This window comes from Somniosus microcephalus, unplaced genomic scaffold, assembly GCF_052327205.1.
Source record: "Somniosus microcephalus isolate GS21.2 unplaced genomic scaffold, FLI_Smic_1.0 unresolved_chr4, whole genome shotgun sequence".
NCBI lineage: Eukaryota > Metazoa > Chordata > Chondrichthyes > Squaliformes > Somniosidae > Somniosus > Somniosus microcephalus.
In genome coordinates, this window is record NW_028225182.1 from 30,251,559 (window position 1) to 30,271,749 (window position 20,191).

The 20,191-nt window shown below is 46.0% G+C and overlaps 1 protein-coding gene across 11 annotated transcripts in view; it reads right to left on the reverse strand.

The window, feature by feature from the left end:
- Window positions 1-20,191, reverse strand: part of LOC147090480 (misshapen-like kinase 1) — a 197,748-nt gene that overhangs the window by 90,839 nt on the left and 86,718 nt on the right. For all 11 annotated transcript variants that reach the window (XM_085977245.1, XM_085977246.1, XM_085977240.1 and 8 more), the window contains exons 3-7: window positions 14,654-14,779; window positions 11,681-11,791; window positions 9,167-9,257; window positions 5,366-5,496; window positions 602-656 (exon numbers count right to left, since the gene is read on the reverse strand). In XM_085977245.1, coding sequence (XP_085833371.1) covers window positions 602-656; window positions 5,366-5,496; window positions 9,167-9,257; window positions 11,681-11,791; window positions 14,654-14,779 — 514 coding nt within the window. The remainder of the gene's footprint in view (window positions 1-601; window positions 657-5,365; window positions 5,497-9,166; window positions 9,258-11,680; window positions 11,792-14,653; window positions 14,780-20,191) is intronic.

Below are 20,191 nucleotides of genomic sequence, written 5' to 3' on the forward strand. Positions count from 1 at the left end.
AGGGCTGAGAGAATGATGATAAATAGGAACTGGACAAGTAGAATTGCTGGTGTTTTATTTTTCTTCTTTTTGCTTTGTGTATTATTTTGGTTCTAATCGGGTTTGTTAGGGATAAAGCTGGGCTTTATTACTGTAGAGTTAGTGTGATTTTTAGTCTGAGTCTAGGAGCAGAACACAAACAAAACCATTTGGCCCTGGAAGACGGGGATCCCTCTGGAGTTGTCTGCCATTTAAATCCACAATATATTGACTGGAGTGGTGATTTAGGGCATGCCAACCCTCAAAAGGACTGGTCACACACCATTTGCTGTAGCACTGAATTTGAGGGGACAGGCCAAGAGTCTCACCAGTTCCAAATTGAATTTAAGTTTATAATCGGCTGAGCAAGAGTTAGTCAACCTTCTCTCCGATTTCCACAGCACACTTCTCAACGGCTCAAATCAATCACAGGGCTTGTTCCCACTCAGTAATTAAAAGAATCATTAAAAAAAAGCTGGTCACATCGGCGCAAAGTGCTCAAGTTCAGACCGCCAGAAGACAAACCGCTTGAATGGCAATCTTGTCCTTCCCCCCCAAACCCTGGTTAAAGAAAGAAACTTACGTGGCGCGCCTTCTGCCATTTCGATTGCAGTAATTCCCAAAGACCAAATGTCACTCTGCAATGAAACCAAAGGAATCCAGTTACAGGAGGGGAAAAAAACAGCTGCTCAATGCCCCAGTTACCAACAGAACAATGCTCATCTATCAACTTCCAGTATTTATGTCACAACGGTTAAATCATTCAGGACGAACATTGCCACTAATGTATTTATTATTAAAGGTAAGGATTACCTCACAGAAGATGACACCTTTGAGGTAATGGAGAAAGGTAGAAAGAACTGGAAAAAACAAACCCCAAACAAGCTTGCATTTATATAGCAACTTTCACAACCTCAGGACGTCTCAAAGTGCTTCAAAGCCAATCAAGTACTTTTGCAGTGTGGTCACTGTTGCAATGTTGTCAGCTGTGGCTCGCTGGCTAGCACTCTCGCCTCCAAGTCACAAGGTTGTGGGTTTCAAGCTATTAAGGGGAACTGATGGGGTAGAGAGAAAAAAATTCCGCTGGTTGGGGAGTCTAGGACTAGGGGAAAGAGTCTAAAAATTAGAGCCAGGCCTTTCAGGAGTGAAGTTAGGAAACACTTCCACACACAAAGGATGGTAGAAGTTTGGCGCTCTCTCCCGTAAATGGCAATTGATGCTAGGTCAATTGTTAATTTTAAATCTGAGATTGATAGATTTTTGTTAGCCAAAAGTATAAAGGGATATGGGGCAAAGGTGGGTATATGGAGTTCGGTCACAGATCAGCCATGATCTCATTGAATGGCGGAAAAAACTCAAGGGGCTAAATGGCCTACTCCTGTTCCCATGTTCTTCATCCCCACTCCAGGGACTTGAGCAAATAATGTAGGCTGTCACTCCAGTGCAGTGCTGAGGGAGTGCTGCACTGTTAGAGGTGCCATCTTTAGGCTGAGATGTTAAACCGAGACCCCGTCTACCCCCTCAGGTGGATGTAAAAGATCCCATGGCACTATTTTGAAGAGCATGGGACTTCTCCCCGGTGTCCTGGCCAATATTTATCCCTCAATTTGTTTCAGTCCACGCACCATCAAGAAATGGCTGAGCGCACTGGATACAGGAAAGGCTAGGGGGCCCCGACAACATCCTGGCTGTAGTGCTGAAGATTTGTGCTCCAGAACTAGCTGCACCTCTAACCAAGCTGTTCCAGTACAGCTACGACACTGGCATCTACCTGATAAAGTGGAAAGTTGCCCAGGTATGTCCTGCCCACAAAAAGCAGAACAAATCCAATCTGGCCAATTACCACCCCATCAGTCTACTCTCAATCAGCAAAGTGATGGAAGGTGTCATCGACAGTGCTATCAAGCGGCATTTATTCACCAATAGCCTGCTCACTGATGCCCAGTTTGGGTATTGCCAGGACCACTCGACTCCAGACCTCCTTACAGCCTTACTACAAACACGGACAAAAGGGCTGAATGCCACAAGTGAGGTGGGAGTGACTGGCCTTGACAACATCAAGGCAGCATTTGACCGAGTGAGAGGAGCCCTTGTAAAAATTAAGGCAATGGGAATCAGGGAGAAAACTCTCCACTGGCTGCAGTCATACCTAGCATAAAGGAAGATGGTTGTGGTTGTTCGAGGTCAATCATCTCAGCCTCAGGACATCGCTGCAGGAGTTCCTCAGGGCAGTGTCCTCGACCCAACTATCTTCAGCTGTTTCATCAATGACCTTCACTCCATCATAAGGTCAGAAGTGGGGATGTTCGCTGATGATTGCACAGTGTTCAGTGCCATTCGCAACTCCACAGATAATGAAGCAGTCCTACCCCCATGCAGCAAGACCTGCACAACATTCAGGCTATGGGCGAAGTGGCAAGTAACATTCGTGCCACACAAGTGCTAGGCAATGACTATCTCCAATGAGAGAAAGTCTAACCACCGCCCCTTGACAGTCAACGGCATTACCATCGCCGAATCCTCCACCATCAACATCCTGGGGGTCACCACTGACCAGAAACTTAACTGGACCTGCCACATAAATACTGTGGCTACAAGAGCAGGTCAGAAGCTGGGTATTCTGCAGCGAGTGTCTCACCTCTTGACTCCCCAATGCCTTTCCACCACCTACAAGGCACAAGTCAGGATTGTGATGGAATATTCTCCACTTGCCTGGATGAGTGCAGCTCCAACAACACTCTAGAAGCTCGACACCATCCAGGACAAAGCAGCCTGCTTGATTGGCACCCCATCCACCACCTTAAACATTCACTCCCTCCACCACCGGCGCACCGTGGCTGCAGTGTGAACCATCTGCAAGATGCACTGCAGCAGCTCGCCAAGGCTTCTTCGGCAGCACCGCCCAAACCCGCGACCTCTCCCACCTAGAAGGACAAGGGCAGCAGGCGCAGGGGAACACCACCACCTCCAAGTTCCCCTCCAAGTCACACACCATCCTGACTTGGAAATATATCGCCGTTCCTTTATCGTCGCTGGGTCAAAATCCTGGACTCCCTCCCTAACAGCACTGTGGGAGCACCTTCACCACACGAACTGCAGCGGTTCAAGAAGGCAGCTCACCACCACCTTCTCAAGGGCAACTAGGGATGGGCAATAAATGCTGGCCTTGCCAGCGACACCCACATCCCAGGAATGAATTTAAAAAATTGATTAAAAAACCCCAGATTATTTGGTCATTATCTCATTCCTGTTTGGCTGCTGCATTTCCTACATTACAACTTTATTGGCTGTAAAGCACTTTGGGACACCCGGAGGTCATGAAAGACACTATAAAAATCTAAGTTCTTTCTTTTATCCTGATGTAGCCAATCGTTTGATCACCCACGAGAGGTCAGAGAACATTTTTTGACAAGAGTTCCTGAATTGACTACAGGTCTCTGGGTTTTTTCTTCTGCGGTTGCCAGGTGTTGAGGAGTGGGGGGAATGGTGGTTTCATTTATGAAGGCGAGATCTGCCAGGGATGAGGGAAAGCACGTATGGGCCTGGTGACCTTTGCTTGTCCTGGACAAAAACAAACACACGGCAAGCTTCTGAGCTTAAGGTGTCAGGAGTATTCCCGAGAAACCTGGTTACTCCCCAGAGCCTACTAACTCTGATTCACGATTGATTCCTGAGATGAAGGGGTTGACTTATGACGAAAGGTTGAGCAGGCTGGGCCTATACTCATTGGAATTTAGAAGAATGAGAGGTGATCTTATTGAAACCTATAAGATACTGAGGGGACTCGACAAGGTAGATGCAGAGAGGATGTTTCCCCTCGTGGGGAAATCTAGAACTCGGGGGCATAGTTTCAGAATAAAGGGTCGCCCTTTTAGAACTGAGATGAGGAGGAATTTCTTCTCTCAGAGGGTCGTAAATCTGTGGAATTCTCTGCCCCAGAGAGCCGTGGAGGCTGGGTCATTAAATACATTTAAGGTGGAGATAGACAGATTTTTACATGATAAGGGAGTGAAGGGTTATGGGGCGCGGGCTGGGAAGTGGCTTTGAGCCCAAGATCAGCCATGATCTTATTGAATGGCAGGGCAGGCTCGAGGGGCCAAGTGGCCTATTCCTGCTCCTATTTCTTATGTTCTTATATTAACTGCCACCTCCTTGATTGGAGAAAGAGTATTCCAGAGATCTAAGAGAAATGAAAACGGGAGTGAATGGGATTTGAAGAGAGAGGAAGAAACACGTAGAGCACAGTGCTCTGTGGGGCAACACAGCACACGATGGTGTTATTTTCAGGGACTCAGCGTCACACAATAAATGAAGTTGCAGTGGGTGTCCTAGGCTAAATCGAAAATGAAAAACTGGTGAGACAAGATTATGGGGTTACTGTCTGTGATGGCATTGTGGCACCATTAAGCTTATTACAATAAATCATGGAATGACTTGATTCTTCTGTTGTCCGTGATGCAACCAAGAATCTCGAGAGGACTCGGCTCCAGATTTAGGTTCATCAGAAACAGACTCCAGCCTTGAAAATCAGGATTGTGTGCAAAAACATGGCTTAAAGCCCAACTGTGGGCGTATTGCCTGGGAACCTGCCGCGCATTCACACCCACGTTCACAATCGAGCACACAGCAATGATTCTGGGGAATAAAACAGACACAATTTCTCTTAAAGATTGAAAGGCTAGCAATTAAGCAACATCTAAAATTTAGAATATGGGAAATGCCTCTTAGAACGATTGCTGCATCAGCGTGCACAGGCACAATGGGCCGAATGGCCTCCTGCTGTACTGCATCATTCAATGATGGTTTCTCATAGTCCGAGCACAGTTTACTTTTTTTTTTAATGAAATATGGAGAGAAGGCAGGAACAGGGTACTGAACTTGGATGATCAGCCATGATCTCATTGAATGGCGGAGCAGGCTCGAAGGGCTGAATGGCCTACTCCTGCTCCTATCTTCTATGTTTCTATGTTTACTGATTTACTGTCTTCCTTTTAGAGGTCACCCTACATCTCTGGCAATGGGCTCTTCATCAATGGGTACCAAGGCCTTTTTTAAAAAACATAGGTCACGCTGACCTCCTTCCCCTGGAGAACTTGCATGTCATGAATTGCTGGCATAAGCCTACGTCCTGCCACCCTGTGGCAAAACACTTTGGGAGGGTCTCCAGTTTTAAGGTACAGGGCACGATGTGGCAGAAGTCACGGCGATGTGGCAGAGGTCACGGAGCTGTGCGCGCTTGCCTGCGTGCTACCTTTTCAGCTGGAGGGATCGGCTTGGGAAGGGAACAAGTACAAGAACTAATGCAATGTAGCTTCTTGCCCAGTCCCTTGCATCCGTTTCCACCTACCCTATAATCGTAGGTGGCATCCGGGTTTTCGTCACATGCTATCACTTCGGGCGCCATCCAATATGGGGTGCCAATGAACGTATTCCTTCTTCCGACAGTCCTGTCGAGCTGAGCGCTTACGCCAAAATCAACTACAAGGGAAAGGGAAAATGGCTACCATTCAGAAAGGTCGAAAGAACTCCAAAAACAATTTGAAAAAATAAATTCGATCCATGACAACAAACTCACCCACAGTCCTTTCAGTTACAAAATTGGTTGCGTCTACATTCTTTTGGGTGCCCTATTTCTTTTACATTTTTAAAACAGGACTTCACAATAAGTAGAAGTTACAACACGGAAACAGGCCATGCGGCCCAAGCACTCCATGTTGGCATTTACCCACCATGTGAGCAAATTGTTCTCATCTACCCTGATCCCATATCCCCTTCAGCCAGCCAATCTAATTTTGACTATTGACAGAGTCTCAGCATCAACCATTAACCTTGGAAGTGAATTCCAGAAGTTCCTCCTGCCCTCTGTTCGAAATCTTTCACATTTCATCTTGTATCGATGGCCCCCTCAATGACTGGAAACAGTCGGTTTCTATTTCACCGCTCCCATTTTCTCGGACAGCAATGGCGGATGGCTGCACCCGAGCCACTGGGAGTGGAGGAGGTGCGGGATGGTGCTTGGGGTGGGGACCCCTATCGGTACACAGCCAGCAAGGTTGTTGCACACCCCTGGGGTCTACCTACCTTTGTCCACCACATTCCCGAGCCACGGGACCCTTCTTCTCCTTGCCAGACTGTGCATGCTTCCCTCCCCCACCCCGCTATTCTGCTGTAACCATTTACACCTCCTCCACACCCATCTTTTGTTTCTTTACTTGTCCCATTACCACCCCCTATTGCCTTGCACCATCACCCCTTGTGTCATTTAATCACTCCTGCCCACCCCCCCACCACAGACCCTCCTCTCTGTTCTTTCCCCTCCACCCTTTTATCTTGGCTCTGTGCTTGCTTAAAAACTGTTAAATCTCTAACATCTTCCAGTTCTGAGGAAAGTCCATTGACCTGACATGTTAACTCTGTTTCTCTCTCCACAGATCCTGCCTGGCCCACTGAGTGTTCTCCAACATTTTCAATTTTTATTTCAGATTTCCAGCATCCGTAGTATGTTGGCCTTTTGTTTTACTGCTTCTATCTATCCTTTCCCATTGTTTCGTAATTTTAAGCACTTTCTATTATATTGCCTCGTAATAGGCATTGTTCGAATGAAAAACGACTCAAACTTTCAAGGCTTTCCTGGTACAGGAAACTTTGTGCTATCCGGCACCGACGGGACCGAGCTGTTGCCGTCCCATCAAAACTGCCGGACAAACCAGCGCTAATGTTGAAACATACGGAGATTTTGAGCTCCGTATCTGGCAACAAACCCTAACAGCTTCTAAACAGTCGGCCGTACCTTGCAAACATCTCTGTAGCTTAGCAACAGCTTCAGCGAGACCTTGCAGAGCCTGACTGGTGAAAAAAAAAGCAACGAAAAGGAAAAAAAACTAACGAAACGGCTCCTGATTTTTGCCGGTGGCACGAGCATTCCGGACAGTTAACCTCCGGATAAACCAAAGTTTCCTGTATTTGTATTTCCTCACACCAGGCAGCATCCTGGAGAATCTGCGGGGCATATCGGAGGTAGCGCGTGTGAGCAGATACTAAGCCCAAGGGAGCTGAATTAAAATGGCTGCAGCACATCGCAAATCCAGCTGGCTGCTCCTGTTTCTGCAGTAGATGGCACGATTATTAGACTAACCTTTCAGCCACTGTGCAAAATTGGATCAGACTGCAGGTGGGCGGAAACTTGTGGCTGCTGTCTGCTTCACCAACTCACACTCAAAAAGGCAATGACCAGCAGGAGTGCTACTTTGCATCAAGTGATTATGTTGAGATTGACAAATAACTGGGAATGCTTTCAAAGCAGTAATTTAAATCAAGAGGTTCAGACACATGGCAGGTACAGCAATGCCTCGATTTTAAAATTCTCATCCTTGTTTTCAAATCCCGCCCCCTCAATGGCCTCGCCCCATCCCATCCCATCTCTGTAACCTCCTCCAGCCCTACAACTCTCCGAGAACTCTGCGCTCCTCCACTTCTGGCCTCTTGTGCATCCCCAATTGTCTTCGCCCACCACTGGTAGCCGTGCCTTCAGCTGCCTAGACCCCAAGCTTTGGAATTCCCTCCCTAACCGCTCCACCTCTCCCTCCTCCTTTGCGACACTCCTTAAAAGCTATCCCTCTGACCAAGCTTTTGATCGCCAGTCCCACTATCTCCTTCTGTGGTTCGGTGTCAAATTTTGTTTGACAAATCGTTCCTGTGAAGTGCCTTGGGATGTTTTACAACATTAAAGGTGCTATATGAATGCAATTTGTTGTTGTGATGTAGCAGATATATGTAGCTAATACAGGATGTCCACACTGAATTGTTTCCATTATACTCGTTGATCAGATTCTGTTCATAAATAAAAGTAAAAAAATCTTCTTATTACGACTGCTCGTTTTCCACTCTAATTCTTTCCATCTCCCTCTGTCTGCCCGCTTCATCTTTCTCTTCCCCTCTTCATGGCTTTTTCACACTTAACAGTGATGCCTCTATTGGAATGGGACTCTTTTTCTCCCCACCCTTACTGTGAGATAAACTGAGGAAGGACGTGAAGGTTTTGGAGAGGGGACAGAAGAGATTTACGAGAACGGTTCCAGGGATGAGGGATTATAGTTACGTGGACAGATTAGACAAGCTGGGGTTGTTCTCCTTAGAGCAGAGAAGGTTAAGAGGAAATTTGACAGAGGTGTTCAAAATCATGAAGGGTTTAGATAGAGTAAATGAAGAGAAACTGGTTCCAATGGCTGATGGGTCGATAACTTAAGGTGATTGGCAAAAGAACCAGAGGTGACATGAGGAAAAACTCTTATACAAGTGGTTAGGATTTAGAATGCACTGCCTGATAGAGGGGTGGATACAGATTCAATAGTAGCCTTGAAAAGGGAATTGGATAAATATTTGCAGGAGAAAAAATTGCAGGGATATGGGGAAGGAGCGGGACTAACTGGATCGCTCTTCGAGAGAGCCGGCGCAGATGAGATGGGTCGCATGGCTTCCTTCTGTGCTGTATGAGTCCATGATTCTAGGAGGCAGAAGCTCCCTTTTAAATAAATCTATTTGACCTTGTTGCGATCAGGTTAACATTGCTATGGCAACTGCTAAGAGAGTTGCTGCAAAGGTTTTTCGGTAAACACGTACATATCCATGCAAGTCATCAGTCTCAACTCGTGGTTTTATCTTGAATTTCACAGACCAATTAGCTCACTTAAAAGCACACAGCACTCTGTATTCTGCCCTCACCAATCTTCTCCCCTGAAGGCTCGTACTTTTGATGGTGCGTATTTTATGCGTGCATTGCCTAAAACTGTATTTAGTCTTTGTGTGGCAGAATGGAGCGCAACTGCAATATGATTGCACAGGCACAACTTCAATATAATTCTACAGACAACACCAGTGGAGTATGCAATTGCTTTTAAAAAAGGAATTAGCATTTTTTTTATTTCAAAAAGGAGAGGGCTACTTTCAGGGAACTGGTCCAGGAGAGAGCAGAGGGTTACAAGTCATGCCAAGTCTTGGCGCTGTCATCAATCTTCCATGTCCTTCGAAAGCTTTATGTTTCCTATGTGTGCTAGTTGGCATGCACATGCTACCAAATTGGCTCTTGTACAAGCAGGTTTCAGCCTTGAACATTTCCCCACTAGACCAAGTCAAAATCCCAGGATCTTACCAAGTTTAACTTCAGCATTTTCTGTCAGTAACACATTCTGCCCCTTGATGTCTCGGTGTATAACCTTATGTGCGTGAAGATGTGTTAAGCCCTGTAGGAATGACAAAGAAAAATCAAAAATGCTTAACATGAACACGGCTAAACACGTTTAATATAAATTCAGTCCATTCGTTGGAAGTAAAAATGAGAGGCAGTACAAACTAAATGGTACAATGTTAGAAGGGGTGCAGGAACACTGGGGATTCACGTACACAAATCTTTGAAGGTGGCAGGACAAGTTAATGAAGCGGTTAAAAAAGCGTACGGGATCTTTGGCTTTATAAGTAGAGTGCAAAAGCAAGGAAGTTACGCTAAACCTTTATAGAATATTGTGTCCAATTCTGGGCACCTCACTTTAGAAAGGATGTCAAAGCCTTGGAGAGGATGCAGAGGAGATTACAAGAACAGTACCAGGGATGAGGCATTTCAGTTATGTGGAGCGACTGGAGAAACTGGGATTGTTCTCCTTGGAGCAGAGAAGGTTAAGGGGAGATTTAATAGAGGTGTTCAAAATTATGAGGGGTTTTGAAAGAGCAGATTGGGAGAAACTGCTTCCACTGGCAAGAGGGTTGGTAACCAAAGGACACAGATTTAAAATAATTAGCAGAGAAGCCAGCGGGGAGATGAGGAGAAATCTTTTTACGCAGCGAGTTATGATGATCTGGAATGCGCTGCCTGAAAGGGCGGTGGAAGCAGATTCAATGGTAACTTTCAAAAGGGAATTGGATCAATACTTAAAAGGGAACAATTTGCAGGGCTATGGGGAAAGTACAGGGGAGCGAGACGAATTAGTAGCTGTTTCAGAGAGCCGGCACAGGCACAATGGGTCGAATCGCCTCCTTTTGTGCTATAAGATTCTATGATAGTTCCAAGTCCCTATAACATTTAATCCCTTGAACAGAAAGTCCTTTTGTAACTTAAAAAACAATGATTTTCTGTGTGTAATACAATCAGAAATTTAGAATGAGCTGAATATAGTTATCTGTAACGGTGCCTCTGAAGAGTCTGGTTCATATCTAGAGCTGAAACTCAGGAGACACTGTAAAACACTGGCACAGCATTTTAAACAAATTTCTGCATTCTGGTAGACATCCAAAAGCACATCCGTTGTACTCGTTTTCCCTCCATATCGTTCCTGGCTTTTGGTCAGAACTGGGACTCTTAAAACTGCTATGGCGATTGGCGTTGGTCAACAAATTTTCCCACATGGGCTGACGCACACAAAAATCTTCCACAAATGTAATGACTGTCTTAAGGTCTTGGGATAAATGTAGAGGTTACCACAGCTGAAATCTGGCATGTGCTCAAAAGAAAAGTACAATATCGAGGAGGAGGAGGAGGAGGAGGCAGTGGGAACCCATGAAATTCGATGACAATGGAAATCAGATTAATACTGAGAAAGAACTGGGTGGGTCTCTCTCTCTCAGCCCCAGGCACAAACTGGCAAGCTACCCAACGTCTGAAGTGGGTTGCAGACTTGGGTGAATGAGTTATTTTAATAGACATGCAACATTTTCCTTGCACTAATATCAATTGAGTGTAAGATGCACAAGTACAGCAAGAGTCTGGAAAGCAGTACAAAGGAAACCACTTAAGACAGACGACACCAAACCACAAGAATAAAGTGCAACCCATTCCTCGTTATCTGAAATCTCGACGCTATCCTTGATTAAAAAAAAACAACCCCAGCTGGCATTATTCTAAATGGGTGAAATCAGGAGGGAGGGCATGTTCTGGTTTCAGTCATAGAAACAAAGAAGAGAGGAGCAGGAGTAGGCCATTCGGCCCCTCGAGTCTGCTCCGCCATTCAATGCGATCATGGCTGATCATCCAAGTTCAGTACCCGGTCCCTGCTTTCTCCCCATACCCCTTGATCCCTTTAGCCTTAAGAAATATATCTAACTCCTTCTTGAATATATTTAATGAATTGGCCTCTACTGCCTTCTGTGGTAGAGAATTCTACAGGTTCACCACTCTCTGGGTGAAGAAATTCCTCCTCATTTCTGTCCTAAAAGGCCCACCCCTTATCCTTAGACTGTGACCCCTGGTTCTGGACTCCCTGACCATCGGGAACATCCTCCCTGCATCTAGTCTGTCCAGTCCTGCCAGAATTTTATTAAGTTTTGTTTGATTAAAGGTGAGCGTCATGGCCATGAGCCGAAGCCACATTGGACGGGATGAGTCGCTCAAGGGTCAGGCGTGCCAATGTGATGAAACTTGAGCCAAGAGCTTCCCGATACCGTGCTCACACAACCGTGCAGCTAACTTCAGGAGAAATGCTCCTGAATAAAAATAATCAGATTTCTTAAATGATGCCGTGAAGCTTTTATTCACCCCTAGGGAAACTCAGCTTAAGCCCTCGTTTTACTTTCAAATCTTCAAAAATACCTTTTGCTTGACGTGGAAGATGTCCACTGCAATGAACTCTGGTGAAAAGCAGCAAAAAGCACGGTGGGCTCAGAAAATGGTAATTACCCGCAGTATCTCCCTACAGATGTAGGCAATCCATTCTTCTTTCAGTGCATTTCCTTTCGTGTTTTTGACCAGGTCTGTGACAGATCCAGCTCCACAGAATTCCATGACCAGCTAAGAAACAGAAGACAGCAACAATCTGAATAAATAAAAGCTTCAATTCTACTCATCATCTTCCTTTCTCGCAAGCGAATTTTTAAGGGAAGGGAAAGGCGGCACTCGATCTTTTTGTTCTTTTATGAGGCTATGCAGCCGATGCCAACTGGCAGCAAATCCTCACAGAATCAGATCCCGTTCAAAAGATTGGCCATGGACGGTGCAGGGAGAACAGGAAAGAGAGAATGTAACTTTAAAAATAAAATTAAAAACCACACCCTTAAAAAAAAATACATTTCAAACATAATTGGGATTCTGATTCTCATTGCATCTTATGCCTCAAAGCAGTTTTAATCAGGTATATATTTATATATGGCATATAACACAGGCACCTACTTCAGATCACTATAAACTGGCAGCCTGGAGTTATACTGCCACCGGTGCACCATGCACTGATCAGGGAAAGTCTACTGCTGCGCAAACACAAAATCCCGCTCACTGGCGCCCAATTGCGGATGCAATTTTTAATGTTAGCGAAGGATCATGTTCAAAAATGTGACTGCCCGAGAATTAATTTTTTTTTTTTTTTTTTTTTTATAAATTTTGCGTCGGGCTGGTTGTAATTTTACTGCAGTTGATGGAAAGCTGAAGCGATGTCCGACCACCTCCTCCAGGTGATCCCCACTGTAATGAAATGTGTTTGTCTTGCCTGTATTCGTTTTGCACTCATGTATATTACCCTCCCCCACACGGTGTATAGTTTCACTTCCTCTTTCCTGACTAACCTGGAATGTTCCAGGTCTTGGCTCTTGGCTCCGCCCCTGACTTCTCTTACATAAAGATCCCAGGATCTGTATGACTCATTCCTGTGAGCCAGTCAGTGTATTGAGATGTTAGCTCTGATCTTAGTGATTAAAAGCCAACTTGTTAAGGTCTATAACTTCTAGTTTTGTGGTTATTGAAGGCACTTCACCCACACTGCTATTAAATCAAACCGGGCTGAGATTACATTTAGAAGTTACAGCACAGAAACAGGCCATTCGGCACAACCAGTGTTTATGCTCCACACGAGCCTCCTCCCAACTCTACTTCATCTCAAATAACAGAAAACGCTGGAAAAACTCAGCAGGCCAGGCAAACATCCGTGGAGAGAAACAGAGTTAACGTTTCAGGTCGAAGACCCTTCGTCAGGACTGAGAAAAAAAGCAGGAAATGAAACAGATGAAAAAGCAAGTTTGGGGGCTGGGAAATGGGGGAGGGGATGAAAGAACAAAAGGGAAGGTCTGTGGGGGGTGAAGAGACATTAAGAGATATTCAAGGCGAGACGAGATGGTAATAGGACAGGTAAAGAGACAAAGGATGGCTCTAGATGAAGTGTGAAATGCGCTGGCAGAATGAGAGACAGCTGCCATGTGGGAGAGAGAAAAGGGAAAAGGCACAAACCAAAAAGTGTGGATAAAAAATATGTAAAAATGTAATAGCGGCCGAGGTTATGATCTGAAATTGTTGAACTCGATATTGAGTCCAGAAGGCTGTCAAGTGCCTAATCGGAAGATGAGGTGCTGTTCCTCAAGCTTACTCTACTTCATCTCACCCTATTCGCATATTCTTCGATTTATTTCTCCCTCGTGTGCTTATCTAACTGCCCTTTAAATACATCTGTGCTGTTCGCCTCAACCACTCCCTGTGGTGGTGAGTCCCACATTCTCACCACTCCCTGGGTAAAGAAGTTTCTCCTGCATTCCCCACTGGATTTATTGGTAACTATCTTATGCATCCTCTAGTTTTGTGCTACCCCACAAGTGGAAGTCGTCTTCTTAGGCTGTCCCTTGGAACCGAGCATGACTTGCTTCCACACTAAAAATGAGTTCTCAGGTGACTGACGAGTCTAATGCGGGACCTACAGTCTCTGTCACGGGTGGGGCAGACGGTGGGTGGGGTGCTTGGGTTGACGTGCGCTCCTTCCGCTGTTTGCGCTTGGCTTCCGCTTGCTCCCGGTGAAGAGACTCGAGGTGTTCGGCGCCTTCCCGGACACTTCTCTTCCACTTTGTGTGGTTTTGGGCCAGGGATTCCTAGGTATCGGTGGGGATGTTGCACTTTTTCAAGGAGGCTTTGAGGGTGGCCTTGAAGCGTTTCCTCTGCCCACCTGGGGCTCTCTTGCCGTGTCGGAGCTCCAAGTAGAGCGCTTGTTTTGAGAGTCTCCTATCGGGCATGCGGACGATGTGGCCCGCCCATCGGAGCTGATCGAGCGTGGAAATAAGTGGAAATAGCAGCTCTACATCTACCCTAGCAAACCGCTTCAAAATTTTGAAGACCTCTATTCGGTCCTCCCTCAGCCTTCCCTTTTCTAGAGAGAAGAACCCCAACCTGTTCAGCCTTTCCTGATGGTCATTGCCATTAAAAGGCCATTGCTTTATATCAGATGAATTTTCTTTCTACGGATGAAAAGAAAAACTGGGACGGCTGGAAGTCTGAAGTGAAGGAACAGACATTGCCAAAAATACACAGACCTGTCAATATCTGAAAGAGGAAAGACAGGCGAGCATTTCAGGTAGCGATCTTTCATCAGCAAAAGCTACATGGGAGCCAACAGATTGTCCTTTTCGCAGCGCTGGCGAGGTGGGGAGCAATCCACAATCTAGCCACATGCGTAAAGGTGCCACAAATCAATGCCAATTTCGCACGAGTCACACCAGTACAGCAATTATGTCGATGAGCTCTGAAAAGAAAGTATCTGCAAAATCTCGCTGCAGATTGCTTTTTATGTTGAGGTTACCACAAAGAGTGTTATGGGGCCATGTAGTTACGAGAATCAGCCCACGCTATTTTCACAAAGATACGGCATTTAACCTCAAACAAAAATTCAGTTTGACTTCTCACCCAGAGTTGGTCATCGTGACCTGGAGGACTCTTCTTGATGAAGGCCCCATAGTACGTTGCGATATTTCTATGATGCGAGTACTTCTTCAGCATGTTAATTTCCTGCTTTATCTCTTCCTCTTCATCCTGGATTTAAAAAAAAGACAAAAACTTCATACCTTGCTTAGAAAAATGTCCGAAAGCGTTTAATATTCTCAGTGCTCTACCTGGGAGACAACAATTTATGATACTAAAGCTCCAGAGTGGAGAATTTATCTCCAGAATATAAACATCATCACTTTCGGAAAGTGGTTATTCCAGGTTGTGTGTGGGGAACCCCCTTGCAGGCACCGACACAGCTGGGAAGCCCATACAACCATGGGATGCCAGTCCCACACAGACAGAAACGGTGGCATAGTGGTTAGCACTGTTGCCTCACAGCGCCAGGGACCCGGGTTCAAATCCAGCCTCGGGTGACTGTCTGTGTGGAGTTTGCACATTCTCCCCGTGTTTGCGTGGGTTTCCTCCGGGTGCTCCGGTTTCCTCCCACAGTCCAAAGATGTGCGGGTTAGGTTGATTGGCCATGATAAAAATTGGCCCTTAGTGTTAGGGGGGGGATTAAATACATGGGGTTACGGGGATAGGGCTTGGGTGGGATGGCTGTCGGTGTAGGGACCGGGTGCTAGGGTTTGGATGATCAGCCATGATCTCGTTGAATGGCGGAGCAGTCTCGAAGAGCCGAATGGCCTACTCCTGTTCCTATCTTCTATGTTTCTATGAAATCAGGTCAGCCTTGGGATCATCTCAAGCCTATGAAATTCGGTTTGAAACCTATGCTTTAGGGGAGTCCTGTGCTTGGTTCCACTATTTGCTGCTCAAGGATTATAAGAACATAAGAAGTAGGAGCAGGAGTAGGCCATACGGCCCCCCGGGCCTGCTCCGCCATTCAATAGGATCATGGCTGATCCGAACCTAGGCTCACATCCACTTCCCTGCCCGCTCCCCGTAACCCCTAATTCCCTTATCAGCTAGGAAACTGTCTATCTCTGTTTTAAATTTATTTAATGTCGCAGTTTCCACAGCTCTCCGAGGTAGCAAATTCCATAGATTTACTACCCTCTGAGTGAAGAAGTTTCTCATCTCAGTTTTGAAAGGGCAGCCCCTTATTCTAAGATTATGCCCCCTAGTTCTAGTCTCATCCATCAGTGGAAACATCCTCCCCGCATCCACCCAATCAAGCCCCCTCACAATCTTATATGTTTCGATAAGATCGCCTCTCATTCTTCTGAATTCCAGTGAGTAGAGGCCCAACCTACTCAACCTTTCCTCATAAGTCAACCCCCTCATCTCTGGAATCAACCGAGTGAACCTTCTCTGAACTGCCTCGAGAGCAAGTATATCTTTTCTTAAATATGGAAACCAAAACTGTACGCAATATTCCAGGTGTGGCCTCACCAGTACCCTGTATAACTGCAGCAAGACTTCCCTGCTTTTATACTCCATCCCCCTTGCAATAAAAGCCAAGATTCCACTGGCCTTCCTGATCACCTGCTGTACCTGCATACTAACCTTCTGTGTTTCATGCACCAGGACCCCCAGATCCCTTTGTACTGTAGCACTTTGCATTATAATCCACTGATATCGGCTAATGATCAATAAAGTGCTAACTTATGGTGCAGTGACATTAACTGGTTAATTCTCAATGTGTACAAGCAGACAAAGCAACATCAGGACGAATACACTGTTGGTTCAATTGGAAAGTTTAAAAGCATGTTGTCTCTGCAATTCCTCTTCAATTACCACCGTATTCAGCGTTCCTTGATTCTCACTCTCTTTCAGGTAAGATATTTTCAACCAAGCCCCTGCCTGCCTGTTCAGGTGGATGTAAAAGATCCCCATGGCTCTATTTGAAGAAAAGGCGGCTTGCATTTCTATCGCGCCTTTCACGACCATCGGACGTCCCAAAGCGATTTACAGCCAATGAAGCACTTTTGAAAGTGTAGTCACTGTTGTAATGTAGGAAACGCGGCAGCCAAACAAAAATGTGATAATGACCAGATAATCTGGTTTTCGCGGTGTTGATTGAGGGATAAATATTGGCCAGGACACCGGGGATAACTCCGCTGCTCTTCTTCGAAATAGTGCCGGGGGATCTTTTACGTCCACTTAAGAAGGCAGACGGGGCCTCAATTTAACGTCTCGCCCGAAAGACGGCACCTCTGACAGTGCAGCGCTCCCTCAGTACCGCACTGGAGCGTCAGACTAGACTTTCGTGCTCGAGTCTCTGGAGTGGGAATTGAACCCACGACCTTCTGACTCAGAGGCGAGGGTGCTACACACTGAGCCACGGCTGAAGAGGAGCCGTACATACATACAGGAGGCCATTTGGCCCATCGAGTCCGTGCCGGCCCTCTGTAGAGCAATCCAGTCAGTCCCATTCCCCCGCTCTATCCCCGAGCCCTGCAAGTTTATTTCCCTCAAGTGCCTATCCAGTCTCCCCTTGAAAACATTGAGTGTCTCCGCTTCCACCACTTCCGTCGGCAGCGAGTTCCAGGTCCTCACCACTCGCTGCGTAAAAAAGTTTTCCTTCACGTCCCCCCTGTATCTCTTGCCCAAAACCTTAAATCTGTGTCCCCTAGTCCTTGTACCATCAACTAGTGGGAACAGCCTTTCCTCATCTAAATCCTGTACACCTCCATCAAATCACCCCTCAACCTCCTTTGCTCTAATGAAAACAATTCCAGCTTCTCCAACCTGTCCTTGTAGCTAAGATCTCCCATCCCCGGAACCATTCTGGTAAATCTCCTCTGCACCCTCAAGGGCCTTCACATCCTTCCTAAAGTATGGTGACCAGAACTGGACGCAATACTCCAGTTGTGGCCTAACCAGCGCTTTATAAAGGTTCAGAATATTGCTCTAGTTTTGTACTCAATACCTCTATTTATGAAGCCCAAGATCCCATATGCTTTGCTAACCACTCTCTCAGTATGTCCTGCCACCTTCAGGGACCTATGCACATTAACTCCCGGGTCCCTCCTTGCCTTTCACCCAGCGTAGTGGTTCAGTGTGCTGCATCCCAACCAACACCACCGAATACAGATCATCTGGTCCAGGTGCTGCCTGTGGGACATTGCTGTGTGCAAATCAGCTGCTGCGTTTGCTTCCAAAACAACAGTGACTGTACTTTCCAAAGTGATTTAGTCAAAGAATTATATCTGGATGCCCTGAAAACAAGAAGTGCTATATAAATGCAGTCACTGCACCCCTGCTCTCAAGAATTCGCACTCAAAATGATTTGCTACCTCTCTCCATGGCTGTGAACATCTCCTAAAATCCCTTCTCTCTGACCATCCCTTTGATCCACCCCATACCCAGATTTTCAGCCGTGACTCGGTGGGTAGCACTCTCGCCTCTGAGCCAGAAGCCACAAGTCTCACTCTACACACTTGAGCACAACAATCTAGGCTGAAACTTCATTGCAGTACCTAGCTGATTTTTTTGAGGTGGTAACTAACGTAGCAGATAAGGGAGTGTCGATGGACAATATTACCTCTTTTTTTTCCTGCACGAGCACTTAAATTTGCAGCGGAACAACGCATAAGCGGCCTGCACGGGACCTTGCGAGAGTGGCCGCAAAGCTTGGGGGAACATTCACAGAATCACAGAATCCCCACAGTGCAGATAGAGGCCATTTCGGCCCATCGAGCCTGCACCGACACATATCCCACCCGATCCCCGTAACCCCTACACCAACACATATCCCACCCTATCCCCATAACCCCATGTATTTAATCCCCCTAACACTAAGGGTCAATTTATCATAGCCAATCAACCTAACCCGCACATCTTTGGACTGTGGGAGGAAACCGGAGCACCCGGAGAAAACCCACGCACACACGGGGAGAATGTGCAAACTCCACACAGACAGTCACCCGAGGCCGGATTCGAACCCGGGTCCCTGGCGCTGTGAGGCAACAGTGCTAACCACTATGCCACCGTGCTGCCCTGAATAACATCGTCTATGGATGTTATTGATGGGGACTTCCAGAAGGCATTCACTACGGTTTCGCATAAGAGACTTAACAAAAAGGAGCGCGCATGGAATAGGAGGTAACCGATTGACTTGGGCTGAGAATTGGTTAGGAGGTAGGAGACAGAGAGTAGGGACAATGGGTATGTACTGAAGTTGGCAGGATGTGACTAGTGGTGTCCCCCAGGAATCTGTACTGGGGCCTCAGCTTTTCACGATATTTATAAATGACTTTGATGAAGGACTAGAGGGCCGTGTATCCAAGTTTGCTGACGACACTGAGTCAGGCGGCACAGTAAATAGTGTCGATGGGAGCAGAAAGTTGCAAAGCGACATTGATGGATGAAGTGAGTGGGCAAAACGGTGGCAGATGGAGGTCACTGTGGGAGTGTGCGAGGTCATCCACTTTGGACCCATGAAAGACAGATCAAGCGTACTTTCTAAATGGTGAGCATTTAGAAAGTGTGGAGGAGCAGAGAGATTTCGGAATCCAAATACAGAAAGCACTCGAAGCTAATGGGCAGGTACAAAAAAAAAATCATTAAAAATTCTAATGAAAATGTTGGCCTTTATCTAAAGGGGACTGGAATACAAAGGGCCACAAGGTATGCTTGTTATATAAAGCTCTGGTTACACCCTGTTTAGAGGACTGCGTGCAGTTCTGGGCACCGTGCCTCAGGAAGGATCGACAGATCAGACGAGTAAACTAGTCTGCGGCACACCGAGCTCATGCGAAAACAGGAATTTCAAGAGTTAAAATGCAAGACTACCAACACAGAACTTTTTTTTTTGGACTATTTTGGCTCCTTCAGCATTATAGGACGTGCTGTCTGAATCTGAATCAATGAAAGCAGCAAATCAAAACTAATGAAGTCGCATGAAAGCATGGGTTCTTTTAAAATAGTCAAGTACCAGACCAAATTACCCTCCCGAGTACTAAATGCCTCCATTCAAAAAGCACAGATATTTCTGGTCATGTAATGGTTATGAGGAAGATTTTCCAAACAGTTTTTTGTTATAATTGGCGCGGATGTAATTGAAGGGCCTGCAAAAAAGGTTGAAGAATAGTGTTCAGTATTACCAAAAAAAAAAAAAAAATCCTTTCCAGCCTCAAATCAACAGCAAAAAAAATTTCAGATACATTCTTGGCTCTGACGGATGTTTTCACACCATTCTGCAGGCGAGTGCTTTTTTAAATCTCCGCAGTATAGCCATTTCCACCCCTTGAGAAACTGCAGCCGTCAAAGGAATCGGCTTTTGCTCGCACTGTGCAAATGGCAAACACGCACAAAGCCTCACTGATGCACACCCACTCCCAAGTCGTGGGTGTTAATCAGAGACCAGAATTTTGTTTGCTTTTTTTTTAAAAAAGCACACGTTACTGTCAATCCACAAAAAAAGGTCAACTTGACTTTCAACTCAGCTCCTTGTTTGATTAAAAACACTGGCTGACATTAACTGGCAATGTTCCCTCTAATTCTTATTTCAGGTGCGCGGTCCCTTTAACTGGCTGCGCGGTCCAGTCAAAT